Genomic DNA, 27,205 nt, shown 5'->3' with positions numbered 1-27,205 from the left:
TAACTACAGGAGAAAAAGTTTCTGCATAGTCAAAACCTTTCACTTGATGGTATCCCTTAGCCACAAGTCTGGCTTTATACCTATTAACTGAGCCATCAGCATTTTCCTTTATTCTAAACACCCACTTGCACCCTATAGGATGTCTTCCCTTGGGAAGAGGCACCAAAGTCCAAGTATTGTTGGTCATGAGAGCTTCATATTCAGACTTCATAGCTGCCAACCACTTAGGGTCTTTAAGAGCATGCTTAGTGGTTGTAGGTTCTGCCTGTGCTAGAAGCAAAGTGGGAAAAAGCCTTGGCATAACAATGCCAGACTTTGCCCTGGTTTGCATGGGATGCACATTAACCACTGGTGGAGGCTGAGAAGACTCAGTGGCAGGGACTGAATTGGAAGGTGCAGATGCAGTGGTTGCTGAACCAGAACCAGGAACTGGAGCTGCTGGAGTGGCAGAACTGTTGACTGCAGAAGCTGGACTCTGCTGTGGAGACTGAAGTGGTGCAGGAGATACTTGAGATGTGCTGCCAGTAGACTGGGAAGATTGGTGACTAAGAACTGGTTGCTGCACATGAGGCACAGAAGTAACAACAGGAATAATAGAGGAAATATGTGCATTATTGGAATCAGGACAAGGAGGAGAAAATAAAGTGGTGTATGGAAACTTGAACTCATTAAATTTAACATCTTTAGAGATGTAAATTCTACCATCAGCTGCTAGGCACTTATAACCTTGATGAGAGGAGGAATAGCCAAGAAACACACACTCCTTAGACCTAAAGGACAATTTAGAGGAATTGTAAGGCCTAAGATGAGGATAGCATGCACTTCCAAACACTCTAAGGATAGAATAATCAGCAGGAGTGTTGAAAAGCTTATGGTAAGGACTGATGTTATCCAAAACAGGAGTAGGTAGTCTATTGATTAAGAAGGTAGCAGTAAGAAAAGCATGGTCCCAGTAGGAAGTAGGCATGTTAGCACAAGCTAGAAGAGACAATCCAGTTTCTACAATATGGCGATGCTTCCTCTCAACACTACCATTTTGATGGTGTGTATGAGGACAAGTAAGCCTATGATTAATGCCTAGTTTCTGAAAATATGGGACTAAAGGTTTGAATTCAGTGCCACCATCTGTTTGAACAGATTTGATTTTTAAACTAAACTTCAATTCAGCCATAGCTTGAAATTGAAGAAAAACAGAACTGGTATCAGACTTCCTCTTAATTGGATAAATCCATGTAAACCTTGAATAAGCATCAACACAAGTGAGAAAGTAAAGATAGCCAGTAGAAGACTCAATGGAGGCAGGACCCCATAAATCAGCAAAAATTAATTCTAAAGGTGCAGTATATATAGTAGTAGAGGAAGATGAAGGCAATCTATGAGACTTTGCAACACAACAAGATTGACAAATGTTATATTTTGATTTATGAGGAACTGGTATCTTACAAGTGGATAGTGCTAATTGCAGAGCCTCATGATGAGGATGCCCTAATCTAGAATGCCACAAGTCATAAGCTGTGGGACTAGGTACATTATTTGAAACTGAAACAGAAGAAGGAACTGCAGAAGATGCAGGCTTGGACACTGAGAAGGCAGATGGGGCAGAAACTGGAGGAGAACCCTTGTTGAATGTTGAAGAGTGCATGCCATCAAAGGAATATAAGCCATCTGGACCAAGAGAGCCTCGGAGAAGAGTCCTAAAAGTATCCTGAGATTTAACAGTGCAATGAAAAGGGTGAAACTCAAAGAAAACACCATTATCCTTTGCAAATTTGCTAACACTAACCAGGTTTTTAGTAATATTAGGAACTAACAATAGGTTTTTAAGTTGAAGAGTAGTGTGTGTGTGAAAGGGAGAAGAAAAGGAAGCTGAACCAATGGATGTGATAGGCAAACCTTGACCATTTCCCATGTACACTTGATCATTCCCAGTCACTGACACACAATCGGAAACTGCAGAAGCATCATGAGTAACATGATGAGTTGCACCTGAATCTGGAAACCAATTTCCTAGAGTGGAAGGTGCAGAAGTTAGCATAGCTTGTGGTGCACGAGGCTGTGGTGGTGGAGCTCGAGGATGGAAGCCAAAACCAAAGGTGGATGATGCTGGAGAAGCATATCCATAGCCAGGGGCAAACATTGCACCAGATGCAAGGGGAAAACCAGATCCACCAGCAAAAGGCATGCCAAACTGTGCAGGTGCACCAAAAGGTTGAAATCCACGAAAAGGTGAGTATCCAAACTGAGGCATCATGCCATAAGATGAGCCAAAACCATAAGGAGAAGGCATAGGTGTGTTGGAAGACACGTTTGGCTGAGCATTCTGTGCAGGGGAAGCAGAGTTGCCTCGATGATAGCAGATGCTAGCATCATGACCATACTTATGGCAGATCTGACACTGAACTGAAGATCGATCACCACCGCGTCCACGGTTGTTGTAACCACCACGTCCACCGCGTCCACGGTTGTTGTAGCCTCCGCGATCGCGATTGTCACCGGAGCGAGAACGATCATCATCGCGATCTTCATATGCACGATCCTCTGAATCAGTGCGAGAGGCGTAATGAACCTCAGATGCGACTGATGAAGGCGGAGGAGGCGGCGCTGGTGATGGCGCAGGAAGTGGCGCAGACGGTGGCGCTTGCGGTGGCGCTGACGGAGGCGCAACTGCCTGAGCAAGGAAAGCAGACGGAGAAGTCGCAGGAGTCTGACGCGAACGCATACGCTCCAAACGTGCTTCGTGTGCGATGACCATAGCTTCAGCTTGCGAGATCGAGCACGGAAACTCGCGACTACTCACAATAGTCATGAGATGACTATACTCCTCAGGAAGGCCATCGAAAATCGCTTCAAGATGCTCACGATACGTAACCGGATCTCCAATCGAGATCAAAGCGTTCACAATGGATTTGATACGCTTCAGATAATCGGAAGAACTCTTCGATCCTTTGGTGATGGATCGCAACTCAGATCTGAGTTGTGTGGACTGAGCAAGCGAGTGTGCGTGGAAGAAATCAAGCACTGCTTCCCAAACCTGCCATGACTGAGTACAATTCACAACAGTAGGAAGAACAGTAGGTGAAAGAGACGATAGAAGCCAAGTGAACAACGCTGAATCCTGTTGTTCCCAGGCTTGATACGCAGGATTTTCAACCACATTCTCACGATCCTCATCAGTGAGAAAACGAAGAGGAATCTGCGGTGCTGTGAGAAAACTCTGCAAGCGATGAGTTCTCACAATTCCTTCTACGTGTTGCTTCCATGAGAGGAAGTTCGTATCATCAAGCTTCAAGGTGAGCTTGTGAACCAGAGAAGAAGCACTCAACGATGGTTGAGCCACTGGCACAGGAGCTTCTGGAGCTTCACCAGCCATGGTGAAGAAGAAGAGAAACCAGAGAAAAAAGATCAAGGATCGTTCCCTGCTCTTGATACCATGTTGAAATTCTAACTGAATTGTAAACTGAATTGTATTTCTGAAAAGTTAAGTTACAATGAATAGCATTTAGCTATTTATAGAATCAGAGAAGCTTGCGTAGCAAGCTGTTACTAAGAGAGAGAGAGAGAGAGAGAGAGAGAATCAGTTACTGTGTAACTGATTCTGTTACACCTAATAACTAATTCTGTTACAGATTGACATGTCAGCAATGCCATGTCAGCATGTGACTACATATATCCTAATATGGTCAAGACTCAAAAGTTCAATCCCATTCTTCATTATTAAATTATGTTGACTTAAAGAGAAATCACATCTGACAAATGTTTTCTGCATTTTCATCAAATAGGGTTTTTGTTAGAAATCCTAAGTTAGAACCACACAACACCACAAAACCTTAGGCTTAAGGCAATGGGTGTGTGTGTTCTTTATTATATATGCACTTGTGCACTTGCTAATCTTGGCAATGTGGGACTTCTTTGAGTTACCACTTCATTATCTCTATTACTTCCCCTCAATTGGGACTCCATTTTTTTTTTTTGCCTGTGCCTTGCACTCCAGCGGGAACATCAGTGGTCATCGGACTTGTGCTCCTTCGTCTGAGTCTGCCTTTCGACTTTCTTTGTCTGGGCTAGTACTCTAGCGGGAGCATCGAAGTTCCTTGGACTTGTGCTCCTTCGTCTGAGTCTGAGGCCTTGGCTTGCGCAAATGGGACTGCCATTTTTGCTTTTTTTTCGGATTTTTTTTTTTTACTTTTTTTTTTTTTTTTGGAAGCGGAAGTCATGGCTTGGATCAGACCAGCTCTGATACCATGTTAGAAATCCTAAGTTAGAACCACACAACACCACAAAACCTTAGGCTTAAGGCAATGGGTGTGTGTGTTCTTTATTATATATGCACTTGTGCACTTGCTAATCTTGGCAATGTGGGACTTCTTTGAGTTACCACTTCATTATCTCTATTAGTTTTCAACATGTTGCAACAGAAGTTATGTTTTCTATGAGCTTTGTCTGCAATTCAAGTCCAAAGTAATTCATATGTGGGGGAGTGTTAGAGACAAGTATAAATCATTATTGAGCTTGCATCTAATAGCTTCTAGAAGAGTTGACTCTTGACAGTTTTGATGGGAATAATTTCAAACGATGTGAAACGATAAGACTGATTTACTAGAAAGATATACCAACCTGAGTGCCCACGGAGGGAGTATTCTGAACATCAGGACCGACAACTACCGGCAGATCATATTGCTCAAGATAGGTCCAAATGCTATCCTTTAACACTGGAGAGACATGTATAAATGTGGCTATTGCATTCCTTAGAGCACCCTATAATAACACACATCTTGTTTAGAAAAAACAAGGCAAACAAGTCCCTTAGAACTCCTGCTCTAAAAAAAATTATATCATTATATTTCTAACCTTCGAGTAAGAACATAGTGATATAACCACCATACCTTAAGATACGGGGGTACATTTTCATAACTGAGAAGTTTGAACAGAGGTTCAATATCTGGAAACCAGTTTTTCTTTTCTATTGGGTTCCCATTTTCAACAACCTGTATAAACAAGAAACTCCTAGTAAGAAGCATTGTTTCTTTCAATTGGATAAAAAAATAAAAAGCAAAGTCGGACACAATAAGAAACATCAGACTTTGTATAAATTAAGTAAAATCATGGATTTATAACCGCTATGCAAGTGAAACAAGCAAGCAAATGTTTAGACTCGTATTCCTTATTTGCACAAGTAACAGAACAAGCAGTAGCTTATTTTTACAAGTAACAGAACTAAGCAGTAGCCTTCTTATTTCTTCTTTCATAGAACATCCTTATAGGAAGGTGATACTCATCGGTAAGTCATGCAGAGAGTAAAGTATCCTGGCATACTATCTCCAAGGAATTTATCAATGTTTAAGATGGGAATCAAATTAACCAAAACCAATTGACCGAGCTCTAAATATTATCAAAAATTCAGGGAGCTTGATAAAATATTTAGGCTAAATGTAATAATACCCAGGACTTTCTTGAAAACCTATGAAACAAACTCATGCTTAATTTATTAGCAAGATTGAACTAATAGGTCCAAGATCAATGCATAAAATGAATATCTATCTTCCAAAATGTCTTGCATTAGTTATATTATTGAGAGCCCCACCCACGGCGGACACTACTGACCATACTATACTATTTTTACCCTGAGAATTGATACCTTAAGCTTAAGAACAAACCAAGAGTCATTGTTTTGCAACCTTTTGCTTTGATTTCTTTTTTGCTTTGTTATAATCCCCCTCCCAGTTGTTTAAATAAAAAGCCACTCCAAAATAGACAGAACCAAACTAAAGAAAGATAAAAATAAAAAGTAAAGTTGCATTTATCCCTTTGAAATGTATGTCATTCAAAATTTAGTCCCTAATTTAACTAAATATGATTCAGTCCTTGAGTTAATCTAACTAGTTCCATGGCCTGTTTAAACATAAATGTAAAATACAAGCAACCCAATGTAAGCCACTATAAGAAAATACGTTAGGCTAAACCTTCTTTAGAACATTTAAGTATGCCACAAGTGCTTTTGCATCTCCCTCCTGAATTTCAGGCAACATTGCTCCAGCAGTTTGAAGAGACTGTTTGAACTTCTCATCATAAATTGTTAAGCATTCAAACAAAGTGCTCCACCCAATGGAGCGGAATGATTTATTTTGCAGCAACTCATAAACCTTAGAAGCACCTTCTTGACTAGAAGCCTGAAAAAGGAGTGTCTCAAATTACTAAGAAATAAGAAAAATTGCAGACCCAGAATAAGGTATCAAATTTAAGATAATAAAAAACTGCATTACCAAAGTGCTCAGCATATTCAGGAAAGCCACAAGCGTTCGGAAATTTGTATGGTCCTCTCCAGCAAAATTTACAAATGTCCACAACACATCATTGCCAGACAAGAGCTCTGGCTCTTTCTGATAATTTACGACAAAGTCCAAGGTCATTATCACAAGCAAAAGCCTCAAAAGCCAAGCACAACATTTTTATATGACTCAAATTCTTAAAAATGAGTAAAGAAAAGAAAAGAAAATCAACCAGATAGCTTTTTACATAATCAACATCCTCAACAGCAAATTTATACACTTAATTACTATAAATGTTTGGAACAAGGATCATTAACCAGCAGCAAAAGCATAAAGGCAGGCATCAGCTATTGAGAATCTGTTAGAATATAGTTTGTTGAGATAATTTATTAGGGTATAGTTTATTAGGATTAGATTTTATTCTAAGATTATTCTTTGTTACCTTTCAGTTTTTAGTTTCTTTTTCTATTTATTTTGACGAGAACTAAGGAAAAATTGAACTTATATGCAAGGTTTCCTAGTCCAGTATAACTAAATAGGAAAACAAGCATACAAATTATAACCATACGATAACAAGGAATAATAGTTGAGTAAAATCTAATCCTAACAAAATATATCCTAACAACATAATCTCAACAAATTATATTCTAACAGAAATCCGAACACTCCCCCTCAAGCTGGAGGATATATATCATATGAAACCAAACAAGTCAAATTAAATAGGAACACAAGTTCACAAACTATAAGTTAAATGTTTTCAATCCCAGATAGCAGCACATCGCCAGAGCCGGAAAAACTGGGATAGGGAGATGGGCGCGAAACAATGGTCGACGGAGGTCGCCAAAGGAGAAGCGGAGGCAGAGGCGAAGGGGAGGCTGTCACGTGTGACCTCTCCATTCTCTTCTTCTAGGGTTTTTTATGTGAAAACTACATATTAGACCTTAAAAATACCACTTTATGTTTTAAAGTGAAAGGCATTTCGGTAAGTTCGGCACGGCTTAAATATCCTAACAGAATTAGCTCAACAAAAAGTATTCTAGGGGTTGTTAATGGCGGATAGCGTAGTGTAGTGGCAAGTCCAAAAAACGCTATTTCGAGCCCTATAGCGGCAAATAGCGGAAATAGCGGTGAATAGTGGAGTAGCGGTAAGCCCCCGGGGCGCTACGCTATAGGCTATTGCGCCGCTATAGCGCGCTATTAACAAGCCTATTTCTAACATATATCTCAGAATCAACTATTTGAATCATTATGATCTATTTCAAACCGCAATGATTTCTTAAATAAGAATGGAAATCTACAATATATTTAGTTGTCATTTGGTGACATTCACCTGGTAAATTTCGCTCACAAAGTCCAAGATCGAATTAAATGGAATAGAGCCCATTTCAGTGCCATGTAGAGAACTTGAGTTACTGTCCTGAGCAAAATCATGTGTTCCAACAGATCGGTATGGACTAAGCACACTCATAATCTTCTCCTTGGACTCTTTTATCTGCAAAAAGTATATGCATAAACTTATCTAGAAAACAGAAGTTTTTAAGACAATGTATATACCATAACAGACAATTATATTTTGCAATAATCTTCCAACATATAAAATGTTTGCAATGAGTATTTATAATTGCACTACTTTGAAACAAATCCGATGTGATTGAAAGAAATAAATTTTACAACACAACCAATCCAAACAAATATTTAATAATGTTTGCAGCAAAGAGATCAACCTTAAGGGGGCAAAAACATAAGTCATTTTCAAAATTAGAACCAGAATCAAACAGCAAATAATGCATAGAAGAGACAAATAGTAAAGAGCAAAAAGTTACGTCTGCCATCCAGAAATTCTATTATGTTCAAGCAAAGGGTACAGAACATGGTTATTATTGCCTTAACCTAAAATACTAACTGAAAACAAAGCATAGAAAAATACAAAGTCGTTATAATTTCAGTATAAACCCATACGAAAATTAAAAAGAGCGGTATTGGGCAGTTCATAGTCCATATGTTGGAATGACGAGTGAAAATGAGGAATAACAAGAAAAACAGGAAAGAATCACCTTATGAAGAGTCAATATCCATTTATTTTGAAACAAACCAAAACAAAAACTGAATTTCAGCCAATATATAAGGAGTAAAAAGAACAGGGATAACAGAAATATGAAAGTCAGACATAGCACACAAACTTCATAACAAGTAGTTTAGCAATCAAAACCTAATCGTGGTCAGAGTTGTGCATTGAATACCCAAATCAACTTGTTCTATATGTAGGTGGGGAAGAAATCAACACACCTTGTCTCTTGCTAGAGGGTTAGACAAGAAGCACGTAATCAGCTTGTGAAGATAAGCATTGTACATATAGACCATATCTTCATCTTCAGTCTGTAAGGAAACAAGCAGCCATCTCAAAAGTACCCCAATGAGTTATAATCATAAAAACCTACAGTCATTAAAATAGCTCTACTAAAAGTGATAAAGCACATGCAAATTTAGATAACATAAAAATTTTCCAAAATACTTGTTGAGAATGTTAAATTATTTTACAGGATAGCAGTGAAAACAGTGAAGAATGTAAAAAAATATACATGTACTCTACCCAAGAACACTTTCCAGGAAGAATTTCAATCTATCGCACAAAGACCAGAACAAGAGTTACAATATAAAATTAAATTTTGATCAGGTGACTTAGCAGATTAATTTCAATAACACTCACAACTATAATTTAATATTCCACTTATTGCTTAAATAGTAAAACTAAAATGTAAGAGTTCAACTTCATGTAGTCCTTCAGGTAAAATTATATATGGAAACTATATCAAAATAATAGTGTCAAATTTTACATGAAATTATGTTATTAAGATTAAATAAAAAGTACAAGGAGAAAGTGGAGGAACATCCAATGTCCAAAGGTTGATCACCAAATCACGGATGTGGTAATGAATGACCAAACATTTTTTCTAAGTTATGCATAATTCATCTGAAGGGAGCCTTGGCGCAATGGTGAAATCTTGCTGTCACCTGACTGAGGTCACGGGTTCAAGACCTGGAAACAGCCACTTGTGTAAAAAACAGGGTAAGGTTGCGTCCAATACACCAAATGGTGTAACCCTTCCCAGTCCCTGCGTATGCGGGAGCTTTGTGCACTGGGCTTCCCTTTATGTATAATTCATCTAAATCATCTAATATACCCTTGCTCAAGAAAATGACTATTATGTTCTATTTACTAAAAGAGTGAAAGTCTTTCAGAAGTTAAAGTACATTGACATTTATGAATTTAGAGTTTAGACTCAACACATATGCAGAGGGATTGCACAGCTTCACTTTTTCTTTGTTGTAATGTTTTTCGCTTTTACCACATGGAGAATCTCTTTTCCTTTCTAACATTATTCTTATTGCCAGTGAATTTCTTCTTGTTACAAAAAATAAAATAAATAAGTAAACACAAACAAAAAATTGTAATATGGCAAATGAACCTGGTAGGCAGCAGTACGAAGAACTTTATCCAGTAAAAACTGAAAATTATTATTTGAGAAAATGACTTCCAAACATTGACTAAGATAACCCATTTCATTTGATGAACCGCTTGAAACAGTTTCCCTTGCTGCAACACCATCTTGTATTAACATTAAACGTACAGCCCAAGCAAGCCTTATGCCACCGACGAAGCCCTCAACAATTGGATCATTTCCAGCAGCCATTACCTTAAGCATGAGAGGAGACAATAAATCAATAACATCTCAAATTGATGACAAAGATTTTTTGAACAATTAGTGCACAAAAGTCATTATCTTCCATCTTACAAGTTCATGAAATTCATGTCTGAAGGAGGCATTAGAAGAAAGGACAGATGCTTTGTCAGGCACTGTACTCAAACCATCTGAAATAAATGCAATCACAACGGCAAAGAGAAGACTAAAGGTAATCTGCAAAAAAAAAGGTGAAAGTTTGAGCAAGCAAAACAAATCTTAAGAGCCTATGAAACATGCAAGTCAGAAAAGCGCGTTCAGCTTGAAAGGATTCGAGAACCAAGATCACACCAACAGAATATGTTTTACATCAAATAAAAGACAAATCAGAGAAAAGGCCGAACTGTAAAAGCATGCCTTCATTTACACCTTCCTCATAAGGGAATGCTTGTACGACAAATAATGTTTAAGGCCAAAGAATAATACAGGGTCCATCGCGCCAAAACTGTGCACCTCACCATACAGCACAAACTAAAAAACAGGAGGATGAATACCACTTATTGCTTGCGCTCCTTAAACGCATAGAAGATGTTGGACTGTTCTAACTTATAAAATTACACTTTAAAACCCATAAGAATAACGCTCACCAAAAGAATAAAACAAAAAGTACAAATTTTAACTCAGCAAAAGAGAATGAAAATTTACCTGATATTTTACGGGGGCAATGCTCTCACTAACTTCAGAAGCACTATCTTTCAAAACAGAAAAAATATCTTTTACATCCTTGGGACCTGAAAATGCAGATTGCCATAGCCCTTTTACTACACATTTAAATCAAACATCGGAAAGCATAATATGCCAAATATAACAGTAGACCATGTAGGACGTCAGCAGTCACATTAACTATCCAAAAACAATCAACTTGGAAGGCTACTGCGCATACTTGTCCGAACAACCAGAATGGAAAGGACAAGGCAATGTCCTAAAATAAGTCTTTCTCTAGAGACCACTGCCAGCCTCTCCACAAGAGAACCTCGTGAATCAATAATGTAGCGCTCACACTGAGGACCACCGAAACCAGAAGGTTCTTCTCTATTGAGTTCCTACATCCAGAAAGCAAAATCATCAGAAGAGACAAAGTTAGGTTCAATGTCAAATAAAGAAAAGTCCGTCCACACTATCCAAAGAAAGGAGGGTGAAATTCTATTGAAATGTTAAATATAAACTTGCAACATAAATTATATTCTAGATAAAAAAATGAATAGCATGGTAGCATTAACATGGCAATGCCCGTGCTCTAAGATCATATGGTGTATTAATCATGTTACTTTGAGAGAGATAAGTTATGCTATGTGCATACTGTATCAAGGCAAAGCAACCAAAGAATGTGAGCCCAATGTGTCACTGTCTATAAGCAATCAAAAGCAACAAAGCACCAATAGAGCAATAATATTATATACTACATAATAGTAAGAGAATGTCAAGAACTATGAACCTGAATATATAATACAATACAAGCTAGACCATTGAGATTGACTCAAACTGTTATAAATACAAAAGACATTTAAGACATTTGCCAACCAATATGGAGTCTGTCAATAATTTGCCATTTCAAACACACCCTGAATTCTGAAAACCAAAAGTTCTAAAAATATACTGAATATTAACTATTAATTAGTCCAATCATGTCACCTAAAACAGGTTAACAAATGTAGGCGACAAACAGGTCATTATGTCCCGGCCACTATATGAAGGAACACCTCTAAATCCGCTTATAATTGCCCGACTCTCCTCGCAACTGGCGATAAATAATACCACTTTCGAGAGACTTTCTTTCTAAATAAGAATTTCAACTAGAAAGCATAGAGCAATATAAGAATATCACCATGCAAACCTTGATTAGAGAAATCAACCGCTGTCTAAGTCCAGAATTGATAAGATCTTCCAGATATTTCTGTATGTCAACCAATACATCATCTTCTAGTCCCTGATCAAGCACCACAGCCTGTAAAGTAAACAAAAAAATATTAAACAAAAATGAAAGAGCCAAATTGATGACCAAGTGAACTTGAATGATGGCTTGGATAGCAAATAAATACCCTTAACAGCAAATGGAGGGATGTTATCAAATCTCTTCTCTCCGTATACCAGAGTCCTGCTGCAAGCCGTAGAATTTCTAGTGGTTCCCTTCCCATTAAGCCCCACTAAAAAATAAATCAAAAACAAAAAATGAATACATATATATGCATGTATAGCATATTTACAATATCCTTCTTGATCTTTCACTTCATAAATTTTGGAGGGAAAAAAACCATTTAGTTACCCAAGCTAAGGCTTCATAAAAAGTGAGAAATAGATCTTAGGAGCTGAGTTCTAAAAGCAACAAACCCAACTTTCATTTCTGAACTGATTGCATGTCTAGCATTTATACAGTAAGTAAAATCAGTTATTAAAATAACGTTAATAATTGCAAACAGAAACCTATCGACCACAAGACCTAACAGATAGTTAAAAAAGTTATAACAGATCAGAAGTTATAGCGACAGATACAACAGACACAAAACAAGATAACACAACAGTAATCTAACCCCCCTCCCCCCACCCAAATTCAGCGGGAAGCAATAACAACATATTTGTCAAACACTCTTGAGTTTGCTCCTTACACCAGTAAACCAAACTGGTGTGATAGGTTTGGACAAGATGTCTGCATATTGTTGGTCTGCTGAAATATGATGAACTAAGATATTATTGAGAACCTTTTATCTGACAAAATACAAATCAAGCTCTAAGGGCTTAGTCATAAAATGAAGGACTGACTTATGAGGGAGTGAGGGATGGCTGAGGTTATCGCAATAACAAGGGTCAGAAAACGAACCCAAGACTGGCTCAGTAAGAAGAGACTGTTTTGGGACCAGTTTCAAACGGCTAACGTGAGTGCACGACCATCCTCCGTCCTTGCCTTCTTGCGCCGTTGCATGAACTCCTTTCTGGTGATGTCATCGTTGTTTGAGCTCCCATTTGCCTGCGGCTGTGAGTTGTGGTTTACGAGAGGGGAAAACAACGCCAACGAACGCAAAGGGAAGAAAGAGGATACATGTTGCGGAAACAACGTTAAGAGATTACTATTCAAAAATATGTATTCAAAGTTGTAGATTCTTATCTACAAGCTATTGTGCACCTGTGCTAAATTGAATTTGGCGTCCAAGTCCAAGGTCTTCACATCTTGTTTCACTTTTAATTTTCTTATTCATGATCATCTCACTGTCAAAATTCATAAAATGTGTTTTCATTTGGCACCCTTCCTTTTAAATTTATTTGAAATTATTTTTAATAATATAAAATATAATCATTAATATATTATTATAATCTTTTTACCTTTTCAAATTAGTTTTATTAAAATGACATTCTAATAATTCTTTATTAGATAAACATTTTAATTCTTTTTTTTATTTTGTATATAACTGATTTTAAAAATCAGGCTTAGGAAGAATCACTTGAGTTTTGAAATTGATGTTTTTTCTAAGAATTTGAGTTAAAATTTAAGTTAAGACTTGAAAGATATTATATTTTTAGTATTTAATGCATTACATTATGAGTGTAGAGATATACGTGAATTTCTATATATATATATATATATGTGTGTGTGTGTGTGTGTGTGTGTGTGTTTAGATATTTGTAAGATCGTACGAGTCGTGTTCTTTGACCCTTCTTTCGATCCTTCGTAGAATCTCGAGTTTCACTACCTTGATTACAAGAGATGTCATCGGTGGCACCAGAATACAAAACCCAGGGATTACCAAGAGACGATGACTGAGAGAGGCAAGCAAAATAATTACCTGTATGTACAACAGAGACTGTGTCCAAATGTTATAGGTTGGCCAAAAGGAGGAAGTAAAGTATCTAAGCATAGGTTGGATGGCTGAAAGTGTGCCTAATGATGCAAGATTTGCTAAAGAGACCAGAATGACGAAGAGGCCAGGCAGACACCTAAGCGCAAGAAACAACAGAAATGGTTGATGCTTTGACGGAGCGTGGAGGCGCATCATTCATACATTACAGATGTGACCGATGAGAATAGGTCGATCTAGTGTAGGCGCTTGAAATTCGGGGGGTCGTTAGCCAGAAAGAATACAAATGATGTCAACGGCAGCGAACAATGGCCACAAAATGAATTTAAATCTGTTTGAATACACTGGAAGAGACTACATAACAAAGGAGAACGAAAATGGTAAACGATTGGCAATGGCAGAAGAACAGTGGTGGTGGACGGTGGTGGCTACAGAAGTAGATATAAACTTTCCAAAATGAGAATACGGGAGAAGATAGGGTCGGAAACCAGACATGGAATTTGCGGAAAAAAAGTATTACATCAATGGGAAATGGGTCCACCGAGTAATGATGGATTGGGATTGTCTCTCGTCAGGCTCTAAATACCATGTGGAGACACAAAAAAAAACGAGGGACATATGATAGAATAGTTGTCTCAAGTATACAACGAACTATAATATATACAATAAGAGTCATAAATGCAAGGATTAACAGTTATTCTAATTACTGTATTTAAAATAATATACCACACCTAATAACTTTGTCTACATTATCCCTAGCAGGAGTAACAAATTGGACCTTTTTTGTCAGAGAAAAGGTGTTCAACAAAAGTTTGGTGTCTAACACTTCTTACTTTAAAGAACAATTTTCAAAAACTATTTTCTTTAAAATTACAATTTAAAAGAATTAACCCTAAAATATCATGTTATCAAGTATCAAGGGAACATCAGATATCTACCTCTTGATTAGCCGATACAAGCAAGCGAACGCAATCTACTTCATTGAGATGGAGATCATCACTCAATTTAAGTGCCTATGCTTCATATAAGCAGATGTTAGAAAAGGAAGGGTAAAAAAAACTGCAAGAGCACTCCTGCCACAAAGAGCATACATATTTCCCAAAAAACAATGTCATTAGCAGCAAGAATAATATTCATAAAATTGCAAGTATTCGTGAATGAAACCTAACGACACAAGCTAGGGGACTAGAATTTAAGAAGAAGAAAAAAATAGTCATAAGACACAGAAAAATAGCAAAACACGTGCCACAACAAAAGATAAAACCAATTATTATATAACTCTAATACATCCAGTACCGTTAGTCATGGACACAAAGGCGAGGGAAGGTTCAAGTGCTTTCTGCGGGTTGAGGTGCCTGCCCCTTTAGAGAGGCACATACCTGTTGATCCCATAGCAGAGGCACTCCACACAAGTGCATGACTTAAGAGTTAAGACAGTGTATTTGGAAGGACCCAGCCAGGAAAAGTCTCATGTTTTCATTTAAAAGGCATAGACGAATAGGAGTTATTCAAAATTAAGTCAATCAGAGGACACAACATATCAGCCACAGCTTGAACTACCAGGTATCTTTTTTTTGTTCTTCTATTTATTGTTATGTGTTTTCCAGCATTTTCTCTGATAGATCAACACTTTCTCTTTTTATTTGAAAACTTGGTTTACTCGTGGGATGATCTATTTTTTTGTCCCTCTTGCTCGAGGTGATCAAGGTCAATTTCACTTTCAGTGAAACTTTTGCCTTATACTCTGACCTATCATCTCCCATAGTATCAATATGTACAACTTGAAGATTGAAATGAATAATGCTGATCAAACATAACATGGAAAAACTGACATGCTATTGCAGATTAAACTCTAACGAGAAACGACCTAACTTGCCTTGATATTTACCATCACCCCCATCAATATATACCTGTCAAATCAGTTTTTTTTTGCCAAAAAAGAATAAAGAAAGGGGATATAAGAACAAAGAGAAGCTTAAATAAACAAACCCGAGAAACCCACGGTACTGACGGATTCCACTCTGTTTTCGTTCATATTATTCTTCTTTATTACTCGTGAAAATCCATCTCCATAAAGTTATTTTAGTCATCATCAGCATCTTTCGTGTATTTAACAACAAGAACAACAAAGTCGTTTCCCACTAGGTGGGAATAAGATCAACATATTAAGTTCATTCAGGGATAACACATTCACTTATCACTGAGTTAAGATTGCAGGTAGACATGAACATAGCAGTTAAGAACCTAGTCTTGCTATCATTTGCTTCTTTCTATCAACCCTAGTTTCACATTTAACATTGTGAAAAATGGCTCACAACCAGTGTTGGCATACATGTCTCTACTCTCTAAAGCACAGACAACACCGCACAATAATGGAGCGCCGGTGTCAAACACTGCTCTGACACCACCAGCACTCCGAATATGTCAAAATTATTAATCATTCTTTCCATTTTCAACACAGCCTGAACACTGGTCAAGAAAGATACCTCTTCTTAGTTAGACACCTCTCATCCCATAGCATCTTTTTCCTTCAATTCGCAATTCTTACAATCAAATTAATATGTCATTCAACTAAAAATCATTCAGCTAATATATGATTTCTTTATATTATTCACTACATAAGCAACAAAATTCAGCACCAGGACTAAACTACAATGCAGAAAACATGTTAATTGCAGCAACAACAACAAAGATTATAAGGAGGAAAAAAGGAAGAGGACTCACAATCTGCACATCCTGGTCATCAAGCGAGATAGGAGGAGAATCCGGAAGCCTAATTGACTTTGACTGCACTTGACTTCGATCTGAGGGCTTCGGAGGCTAAACAGCACAAAACAAAGAAGAAGAAGAAGAAGAAGAAGAAGAAATGTGAATAGAGCTTCAATCTGAATGGAGTGAGGTGAGGTGAATGGCGCACTCACCGGGTAGGATAGAAGCGACTGGAAGGAGTGGAGAGAAGAGCGAATGGCGTGAAAGAGCTCAACTCGTTGCGCCGCCGTCGGTGGCGTAGGGGCGAGAAGCACCGATTCGAGGGTGGAGAGGAGGTGCTTGGGAGAAACCATTTGCGGTGACGAAACCCTACAACAGATGCAGTGAAGGAGAGAGTGTTTTGGAGGTTAGGGTTAGCTACTTCACCGGAAATAGGGTACCACGTCCACCACCGTACCAGGGCGAGTAAGGGCAAGTGGTAGTGGAAGTAGCGACACTAAACCCTATAAAACCAGAGCCTCTTTTTCACAACTGTTCAAAAAATTTGAAAATAAATAATCATTTTGGTTTTAATCTCGTCAAAAAAATCTCCAATCCTAATTTTTTCCAGACTCAAATTAAAATACATGAGAAATTATTCATTTGTAGTTGTTTTATGCTTTATTTTAGATCATTTATTTTATTTTTTTAAACATCGGAAAATAACCAGTAAAAAGTAAAACTAAAGGACGCCTAACGAGTCATTCAAAAGAAGAACTTCTAACTCTAAGGGAGGGGTCTCCACCATATTAATAATGTCTGGCAATGGGTCATTGCAACTTCGTTTCGCAAGCCAATCCGATGTAGTGTTACCCTCATGATGAACCCAAGAGAGCTCCACTCTCCATCTCCGGTAAAGCAAGTCATGAATCTCTTGGAGAATCCCAGCCTAAGCATGATGAACAATTTGATCAGTTTCCCTTATGATATTAACCAGCTCCATACAATCTGACTCGCAAAGAAGCTTTCGAACTTCATGATTCCAAGCAATTCAAAGCCCGTCCCGGAGCGTCATTGATTCTACAATGAACGAGCTCCTGCCACCCATTCGATGATCCTCTTCGTGAAAGCTTCCATCCACGTTAAGTTTCAGGAACTCCGACGGGGGAGGCTTCCATTTATTTTCAATCGCACTATTTTAATAAATTATTTGAATAAACTATTTAAAAAAATATATTTTGATATATAAAAGAGAAAATGAAAACGTATTTTTAATAGTGTAACAAAAAAAATAAATCATCTTATGATTTTCATAAAAATATATAGAAAAAATCTTTTTTTTTTAATCTTAAACAAACTCGCTCTAAAAATAGGAAGGAAGTTCATGTGGAGACTAATCTAAAGAATTGATTGTTAGCTAGAACTTTGAGCATCAATTCAACTGGGAGATGCATGAAGTTCTAACACTTAGAAGATCTAAAGAATATAACCTAGACACTTTTAGGGGAGTTGGAGGTATAATAGCAAGAAAGAAAAAAATAGTTAGAAGAAGCACTTGAAACTGCCCAAACTCTTCACAGCCCTTTCTCAATCAGGTTCGCATATGTTGCAAACTACATGGACGAGGAGGCGAACCTGAACATGCTCCAAGAAGGCCATGAAGACACTTAGTTGGATTGGAAGTGTCGCGAAGTAGCAGGAATTGTGACAAGTAGGGAGCCTAAAGAGTTGATATCTATCCACAAGCCCTCGGTATTATTCATAATGGAGACCAAAGTTCACAAGAGTAGACTTGTAAGTATCAAAACTAGACTCAATATTGTGTTCATTGTTGAGCCATGAGGCCTAACTCAAGGCCTTTGTCTTTGTTGGTAAAGAGACATTGATGTAAAATTTATAGACTCGTCCCTAAATTGCATTTATACAATCATAAATGATAAGAATGAGTCCAAGATAGAGAACACTCATTTATTTATGGGGATTTTGTCCCATCCAGGATGAGATAGTAATGGGAGAGGGTGACTAAACTACAAACCAAGAGACCATTCCCTCGGCGTTGCATTGGATATTTTAATGAAACATTGCACCAACATGAAAAATTTGGTATGTGGCCACAACAACCAAGGAGGATATGGATTTAAGGCTTACCTAAACTCCTATGCACTAATTGAAATGGAACTAAAATGGTGCAAAGTCACATGGTTGAGTAATACAAGATGAGTGTTTATTACAAGGGAGATGATTGATAGGGTCTTAGCTAATTGCCTTTGTAGGTCATCTTATCCCCATGTTACTGCCACTATCCTTCTAGCTATTTCCTTCGATCATTTCCCTACTAGATTTGACCAAAACCCCGAGTTAAGAGTTGAAATAGCTTAAAATATGAGGTATTATGGGATGGACATGAAGAATACAAGATAATAGTGGCAAATTGATGAAAATAGCCTCAAGACAAATAGGAGATTGTGGAATGGAACATGTATATTTAGCATTCGTGTTTTAAATCAGGAGAACGCAATAAACAAAAAAGGCTGCATTTTAGCGTAAAATTATTTATGTTACTTTTAGAAGAGACACAATCTAGAATGACGCATGTAAATGTAGCAATGAGATATTTAGCTTCTAGCTCGACCTGAATCCAAGTGGACTTTGGGCTGTTAGCCATATTATATGAAGCTTCGCTTCGCTGACAAAAAAAAACGCAGTTCTCCATTTTCCAAATCAGCATTTAACCAATTTGGGTTAAGATGGAGGACCAAAATCAAAAGTCTGAAAAATTATGAATGAAAATAAAAGTAATTTTTCACAGAAGTTATGAATAAAACCCGCTATACATACATGATTAAAAACATAGTCAAATCAATTTTTTAAGATTAAAAAGCAAACGAAAGTTTAAATGAAAAACTGGGCAAAATGTTTATTTTTTAAATCAATCGACTTATATATTATTCCTACAAAATGAACAATAGATAAGGAAACCAATTTTTATGATAATTTACCAATTAATTATTTAATGTCAAAAATTATTAAACAATTTGAAATGAGAAGGTCAATATCAAAGATTACGAATTGTCTCACAATCAAGGGAAGTTTTATATGAAACATTCAGCTGAATTTTCGCTAATAGTCATTATCCAAGTCCATGCAACTAGTTTCTAATTTTCTATGCGCGCATGGTTCCAGTACACTACAGGCATCAAATGAAATGCTGGTAAACAAAAAAAACTACACTACAGTTTACCATAGATTACCATGTAGCATATTCATCTGCACCAGAATCAAACTTAGTGCCAGAAAGAAGCACTGGCATCAGATAAATGTTCAAGAACACACAAGAAGTCAATTTAGGCATTTACAGCATGCTATCTGTGAGGGAAGGCAACCTGCGGAAGAAGTTAACTGGTGCTGCTGGTACCTTACTCCTAAACATTGGGTGCCTCATGGAGTAGAATCCAGCTAGGAGAATAGGAAGCTGAAGGGGTGTCATATACAACACAATAGCAGCCACAAAGCAGAACAACATGAACATCGCAGAGGCACGAGGATCACGCCAGCTCACCAGTGCTTGCATCCTCTCTCCTTGAGTGGCCATGTCTCCAACAACACTCTGAATCCTTCCAGCCACACTTCTCATCCTGTCATACCTCCAACGCACGACGTCGGGGCTCTTTGAGGTAGGAAAGGTGTCGAATTCCTCATCAAGCTCGTCCGGGCTCACACCATCTGCATAAGAGAGCTTGGTGTTCATGTGAGGAGGGCATCTCGGGCGGAACCTCCAGTTCCACATCCCAATCACAAGAATGTACAGAAATATGGTTGGCAGAATGAGCTCAGGGAGACACACAAGCATCACAAAAAGAATGTGCACGAGCACAGTGGTGACAGGATGCTTCCATGTGGAAACATCCCCAAGCCATCGCCCGGCTGAAAGGATTCCGGAAACCACCGTCATCAGACGGTAGAAGTTTGCCTTGCTTCGTCTCATGCTCCATAGATGGAAATTTGTGTCAGACATGTACTCAATTACCTCCTTTCTAAGTGGGGGTTCTGCCCTGCTAAGACGAGCAGCAACAACATTGACAGCCTGGTGTCGCAGCTTATCTTGTTCCATTACGTCAAGTGGCCTTTTGTAGTGCATTTTCGGCAAGGGAGGCTTGAAATACAAGTTCATCAAGTCAACCATTGAGTAACAGGAGAATCTAATGGCCAGGTGCAGCTCTCCCATCTTTTTGACACCAGAAGGATGAAGCATTAGTAACGGGTAGTAGTTTGTGTAAACTCGGCCAACTTCCAAGGTGGAGATTCGGATCCGAACTTTACCAATTACTGAATCCTTGCTACCATCTGGGCTAGTAAGCTGCCCGTTGTCAAACACCCCCACAGTGAGAACTGTAGCTGGATCAAAAACTTCCCAAGTGTACTGCTCATTGTATTTTGGGCTTGGACTGTCACTGATAGTTCGAGTACGAATCCACTTTTGCCCATATTTTGCCACACAGTATGCATCTGATGTCCCCCTTCCCTCCTTGCTTTTCATTGGATGAAGTCCATCAACACTTAGAATCCCGAGTTCTAAGATACCAATTGGCTTCTTCCAGAGCTGCCTTGATGTGGGTCTAAGATCACTACTATAATTAGTTGACTCATCAAAAACATGGTACCCACCATCAAGACAGACACTGAGGTGAAGTCTACTAAAAAATTTATCTTTTTCCTTCTTTTTCTCTTGTTCCCCATCCATCGCAGATGACATGGATTCTTCAAGGTTATACCACCTAGTACGCATAATTCTATCATCAGCACGCTTGTCAACTTGGGTCAAAGGAATGGCAACTACTCCCATAGTCTCATCCTTGTTGGGACCAATACGATTTTCAACTGAAAGGACCAAATGTTCTTCAAAGGGTTCAGCAGCAACAAACATCAGCTCCTGATCCCAACGCACGTTCATGGTCCTTGATTGAACTGGCTTTGTTTTCAAGATCTGGCTACCAATCTGTACCTTAACATAGGCATCTGGGATTTTGGAATTCTCTGATGCAAGTAAGTCCTGCGCCTCAATCACTCTAACCCGTACATACCATAACCTTGGTGAATGGTAAACTTTTGATCGCATCTGAGCATAGGCAAATGAAGAGCTTTCACCAGTAAAGAGTGTATCAGAATGCCAAGCATCAGGAAAAGCTTCATCAGCCTGTGTGCCAAACCATACAGCAAGCATCAACTCCCCTTTCTTCTTGTTCCCACTCTTGTCAAACCTATACCATTCAGGAGCCAATGGACTATTGGGTGGAACCCTTGTAGGAACCTCATGGAGATCAAACCTGACAGTTCCAACATTTTCATCCAGTAACATACCTTTGTCTCTGACCACAACTTCAAGCTTTGTTGACTGCATATTGTCCCTTGCAAAGGCAAACACCTCATTCCACTCAGGTTCTTGAGTATTCTCAAAGTGCTTGGTGGTTCCTTTGAAGTTTCCAACCTTTACCTCCACATATGGATCAAGGCTCCCTTTTGATGAAAGGTCACGAGCTCTTACAACTCGTACATAAAGGTAGTGCATTGGTTCAACCAGGTCGTAGGTGCTCACTGTCCTGTTCCCACGTATTACTCGCCCACCAACTACTTGTCCCCCTCCAAGAAAAGGGCTTGTCTCTTTGAGTGCATAATCAATTGGAGAGGATGAACCTGCATATGGCCGTAAAACTCTAGGGGGAGGCTGTCCAGATTTCATCTCATGCATTCCATGGTTTGAAGTAGTCTTTGCATCTGCTGGAGGAGAAGATTTATGTTTTTCTTCTTGATTTGAATTAGAAATGCTATGGAATGTCTGCCTTGACGCATCCTTCTTACGAGAAAAGACATTTAGGATTGAACTTGTAAATGATACCGGTGATTGGTCTTGTGTTGAGTGCTGATCAGTATCCATCGAGGGTTCCACAGCAGGAGGATGGCTTGGGGATTTTATTGAAGGATCATCTGTAACAAATACCTTCAATCCAAGATCTCCTTTTATGCGGGACAAAACGAATTTCTTCTCGAGAGGGTAGTGCAAAACAACAGCATCAGAATAAGGGACAAATGAGGTTCCCGTGAGACGGACCTTACCAAGGAAGACTTTGGGACCATTGTTTTTGTCATAGTGGTAGACATAGGCATCAAGAGTGAGGATTGGTAATTTGTTTTGATCAGTAACATTGAAGAAAAATTTCTCATTCCAAACAGGATTCAGATCTTTCTCTTTGGTAGTTGTTCGAAATTTCTGACCATCAAAGTGAAGTTCCACAAAAGCACTAGATGAGCCCTGCCCATCTTTGGGGATAAGGTCATGAGCATCCACAACTTCCACGCCTAGCTTGAGATTGCTCATTGTAGCTTACAGAAAACTTAGATAGTGATGCTTTATACCTGAAATGAAAGAAAGAAATAGGATTTAATATCATTATAGCAGTATCATATACAAATTTCAAATATAATATATGTGTCTTCCAGACCATGTCTTCTATTAAATGATGAGTGTAAATTTAATCCACTGGCAGCATAGACCTTTTAATTCTCTAACTGTTAGTAAAATAAAAAAGGCTACAATGCAAGTTTATTGTAGTAAGTAAAAAATTTCAGCTGCAGTAAATGATTAAATAGTTATTAGAATTCATATCAATATATGGTTTTTTATACCAAAAACATGTCAATATATGGTTTAATGTAAAGCTCTTCATACTGGCAGTGTAAGAAAACTAAGCCCTTAGATAGTAAGATTGTGAAATAAATTTATAGATAAAAAAGCATATCCTTAATCCAGTAGTTCATTTATGTTTTTCATAAGCATTCCAGCAGTGGTAAAAGCTTTAAAATATCACTTAATTGGCAGACAAACTCTTCAACAAAGAAAAGGTCAATAGGCAACAAACCAGGTGGAGACATAACAGATTATAACAATACCACATTGACCAAACACAACTTTTCATAAAAAAACCGTTTGAGTTCCTATCATAATACCCATGTAACTATAAGGAAGCTCCATAGCAAATAAACATTACTCGAGTGAACATACTCTCATGGATTATTTATTAAGATAGGCATGGAAGTTCAAATGATCAAGATTTGATGTTTTCTTTCAACAATCAAAGTTTACTAAACAAGTCAACACAAAATGAAATCTTGCTAAATGCGTAAAACATAAAAAATCACTCAAGTGTGTAAGGGTTTGAATTGAAGGAAAGCAACAGATGTTCTAAATTAGAATTTAGTTAGTTCCTGTCATAAACGAGTCAAGCTATGGCATAATTCACCCAACTAAAGTTAAAAGAAGAAAAGGGAAAAGAGAGATGAATCATGAGTGTTATTCCAGAAAGCAAGAAATTCTTAAAATTCAAGCAAAAAAAAAGGGAATATTCCAAAAGTTTCAACCAACAAACGACAAGAATTGACAGGAACCAACCACACACTGACACACATAGAATCATAGAACAGTGATAAAAGTCATTAGCTCCTTGTATTATAGTACACAACATCTAGTGACAAGAATCTTCAAATAAACTGAGACAGAGGAGAATATTTTTTTTCCAAAAAACAAAAAGGATTCATGAATCATAAACCCCCTCCCTGAATGATTCTGTATTCTCATTGAAATTTCTCTTGTTAATTGTTACCAAAATACTTTCAGCTGAAACAACAAGCATCTGTGCTAATTCATTGTCAAACAAAGTGCGATAAAAATCAAAAAAATAAATAAACTTCTGACCCAGTGAAGAGAGAAGAGAAGCTACTCCTCTGAAGAATCTCACTCAAATTCTCTATTCAACTTTCCCAGGAAAATGAAAAATAAAAATAAAAAACAGTGAGTGACCCATTTGATTTTCAGCGACAGAATGGCCAAAATTCCAATCAAAATACCACCTTTGAAAGCAAAATTTAATATATTTTAAGCCTACATCAGCTATCAGACCCAACAACAAAAAATCACAAAATCCCTCACTAGCAAAATTCATTTGAAAATAATCAAATAATTCACATATACCCAGAAAAAACAAGAAATTAAAACCGGGAGGAGGATGAGGAAGAAGAAAAAGCCTACCTGAGCTGAGATTCTGAGGTTTGAGGACTGGAACCTAATTTGAAGAGCTGAATCCAATAGAGAGAGCTGATGAGAGAGGAAGGAGTTATGTTAGAATAAAAAAGAGAAAAGGAAGAAAGAGGTTTCTGACTTCTGAGAAGGTTGACCGGAGGAGCAGACTTACATTGACAACGTTGAAAGAGGGTCTGAAAAATGTCACACAGTGGTCGGTGTGTGTTTCATATTGGTCTCTTTTCTTTTCTCTCTCACACACGGCTTCAGTTTTGCTTTCCTTGACTCGTTAACTAGTTTTATATATGCTTGTACTATACTTTTGGCCCCGTTTGGAAAAACAGCTTAATTAAGCGCTTATGGTCATAAGCGCTTATGACATAAGCGCTTATTCATAAGCTATTTTTAAAAATTTATTGAAATAAATTAAAAATAAGTTGTATATAAGCATAAGCTGTTTTTCATAAGCTATTCTGAGTAGCTTATGAAAATAAGCTGAAAATAGCTTATGGCCCTGCCATAAGCTGTTTGCATAAGCCCTCCCAAACACTGGCATAAGAGCTTATGCTGTCAGATAAACTCAAATAAACTCTTCCAAACTGGGCCTCCTACGGACACGTCTCCTCCTTTTGAATCATCATGGGTCAACAAAAAATATTCATATGTTATTCATCAACAATTTTTTATCATTTAGATTGTGAGTAAGAATCTTTCTTTTCCTTAAATTGAAATTTTATGGCCATGTTGGTGGGTCTAGTGATAGGAAAATTACATCTTTTTATTTTTTAAAGGTGAGATTGTAAGATTGAATTTTCGAAAAATCATTTGTTCGAAGGAACCACCATCATATTTTTGAGATTTCGGATCGAAGGTTATCAAATGTGGTGCGGATTCATCTCACTCGACATGTTGTTTAGGTTCGATGAGAAGGGTGATAGAGGGAACCCATAATTTAAATATTTTTCTTCTCTATTCTATGGCTGGAGGTTTCTTAATTATCAAGAGCGTGTTGGGGAGGCTAGGGAAAAACGGGTTAGATCAAGAGGCAATGCTTACTTTACTCGTTATCACTAAACGACCAAGCCAGGAGCGGAAGGAGGGACTTGGACCCTCAATCTCAACCTTGGAAAGGCTATGCTCTATTGTTGACCTATTTTCGCTAGCTATGGTAGTGGCGTAGCACTACTGAGCAATTAACGTATCACTTCATATGATCGACTTTTATTTTTCTGTCGAACCACGCTCTTAACCTCTCATAAAACGAAAAGCTTTCAGTCCTTGAATGAATTAGTAACAACGAGCTCATGGAATGAAGGATCAAGAAACGGATAGGGAGAGGAATGACCTTTCATTATTTATTGGTGGACCTTATCGTCGAATTAAATCAGTCACGAAGTTGTACATGCAGTATTAGACATTATACTATAAGCTTATACAATACATTATGAGTTTATTCATTGTTTAGTTCTTACATTGCATTGTATAAGTTTATCCATCAATCTACTCTTATACATTAAAATGATTGATATTTTATCCAACATATAAATGATGGATAATGATGAATAAAATTATGACGTATAAGCTATTTAAAATTATTTAATCTACTACCACAACCACCACCACCCTCCACCATTGCCACCACCGCCATTGTCGTCATCGCCACCACTACCACCAACTTCGATGACATCATCACCACCACCCACCGCCATCACCACCCATCGTTACCACCATCCATCGCCTCCATTATCCTTCGCTACTGTCACCCTTGTCTTACAACACTATCGCCACCAGCACCACCGCCTCGACCACTATTATCGCCACCAGCACCACCATCTTCATTGTTGCTTCCACCAATGTCATTGCCACTAGCACCACCACCATCACCACCTTTCACCACTGCTACTATCGATGTTGCTACCATTATCGTTACCACCGTCGTTGCCGCCATCATCACTACCACTAACTCAATTCTCATCATCGCCACCACCACCATTCGGCACAACCACCTTCGCCCTACAACACTGTCGTCACCACCACCACCACTACCAGAACCAACTCCACCACCACCGTCACCACCACCATCACTTTACCGCCCCCCGCCCACCACTATCGTCGTCATTTCCACCACCACCACCACCACGACCCTTCGCCACCACAACAACCAACTCCACCACCCCTCACAATTCCCTCTACCATTCTCCACCACTATCATCGCAACTACCACCACCACCATGAATACCGCCATAATTACCACCCTCCACTGCCGCCACCATCACTGTCATCTCTACCACCACCACCACCGTCCACCAAACATATAATTAAATCAATTTAAACAATATGATAAGTTGTACATATTATGATTACATGTTGTATAATATTAAATTTTTATCATACTTTATCCAATCAAATCTAATATTATCAGGTATCATACTATATAGCATACCAAACATATATATCGAAAATAATTCTCTAATTGGATGGAGTGTTTAGTGAGATGGAGGGAATGACTTGTTTTAATTACTTTTTTTAAGATAAATTCATAATATTTATAATAATAAATGAAATATTATGATGTGAATATGAAGCATAAACACCTCTGAGATATGAAGTGTCCTAGTGTCAGACATTGATACGACACCGACACTCGTACGA

At 38.1% G+C, this 27,205-nt stretch overlaps 2 protein-coding genes across 2 annotated transcripts in view; both read right to left on the bottom strand.

Annotated features, from left to right (window-relative positions):
- Window positions 1-18,360, bottom strand: part of LOC130746095 (nuclear pore complex protein NUP205) — a 44,924-nt gene extending 26,564 nt beyond the window's left edge. Inside the window, exons 1-16 of the mRNA XM_057598613.1 lie at window positions 18,118-18,360; window positions 16,716-16,872; window positions 16,519-16,614; window positions 14,733-14,807; window positions 12,046-12,150; window positions 11,841-11,951; window positions 10,890-11,049; window positions 10,652-10,737; window positions 10,061-10,183; window positions 9,734-9,961; window positions 8,553-8,642; window positions 7,597-7,758; window positions 6,261-6,377; window positions 5,961-6,167; window positions 4,884-4,985; window positions 4,615-4,755 (exon numbers count right to left, since the gene is read on the bottom strand). Coding sequence (XP_057454596.1) covers window positions 4,615-4,755; window positions 4,884-4,985; window positions 5,961-6,167; window positions 6,261-6,377; window positions 7,597-7,758; window positions 8,553-8,642; window positions 9,734-9,961; window positions 10,061-10,183; window positions 10,652-10,737; window positions 10,890-11,049; window positions 11,841-11,951; window positions 12,046-12,150; window positions 14,733-14,807; window positions 16,519-16,614; window positions 16,716-16,872; window positions 18,118-18,125 — 1,968 coding nt within the window. The 5' untranslated portion in view covers window positions 18,126-18,360. The remainder of the gene's footprint in view (window positions 1-4,614; window positions 4,756-4,883; window positions 4,986-5,960; window positions 6,168-6,260; window positions 6,378-7,596; window positions 7,759-8,552; window positions 8,643-9,733; window positions 9,962-10,060; window positions 10,184-10,651; window positions 10,738-10,889; window positions 11,050-11,840; window positions 11,952-12,045; window positions 12,151-14,732; window positions 14,808-16,518; window positions 16,615-16,715; window positions 16,873-18,117) is intronic.
- Window positions 18,361-19,551: 1,191 nt separating this feature from the next.
- Window positions 19,552-24,848, bottom strand: LOC130746094 (FT-interacting protein 3-like). Its single transcript, XM_057598612.1, has 3 exons — window positions 24,726-24,848; window positions 24,563-24,628; window positions 19,552-22,893 (listed from the first exon to the last, which is right to left on the bottom strand). The coding sequence occupies exon 3, from the start codon at window positions 22,853-22,855 to the stop codon at window positions 19,835-19,837; it is 3,021 nt and encodes a 1,006-aa protein (XP_057454595.1). The 5' UTR covers window positions 22,856-22,893; window positions 24,563-24,628; window positions 24,726-24,848; the 3' UTR covers window positions 19,552-19,834.
- Between the last annotated feature and the right edge of the window lie 2,357 nt (window positions 24,849-27,205).

This window comes from Lotus japonicus, chromosome 3 (assembly GCF_012489685.1).
Source record: "Lotus japonicus ecotype B-129 chromosome 3, LjGifu_v1.2".
NCBI lineage: Eukaryota > Viridiplantae > Streptophyta > Magnoliopsida > Fabales > Fabaceae > Lotus > Lotus japonicus.
Note: the sequence above shows the minus strand (reverse complement) of the source record. Positions and strands in the feature narration are given on the sequence as shown.

Coding starts and splice junctions, on each gene's coding strand:
- LOC130746094 (XM_057598612.1), bottom strand. CDS start 22,855: ATGAGCAATCTCAAGCTAGGCGTGGAAGTTGTGGATGCTCATGACCTT.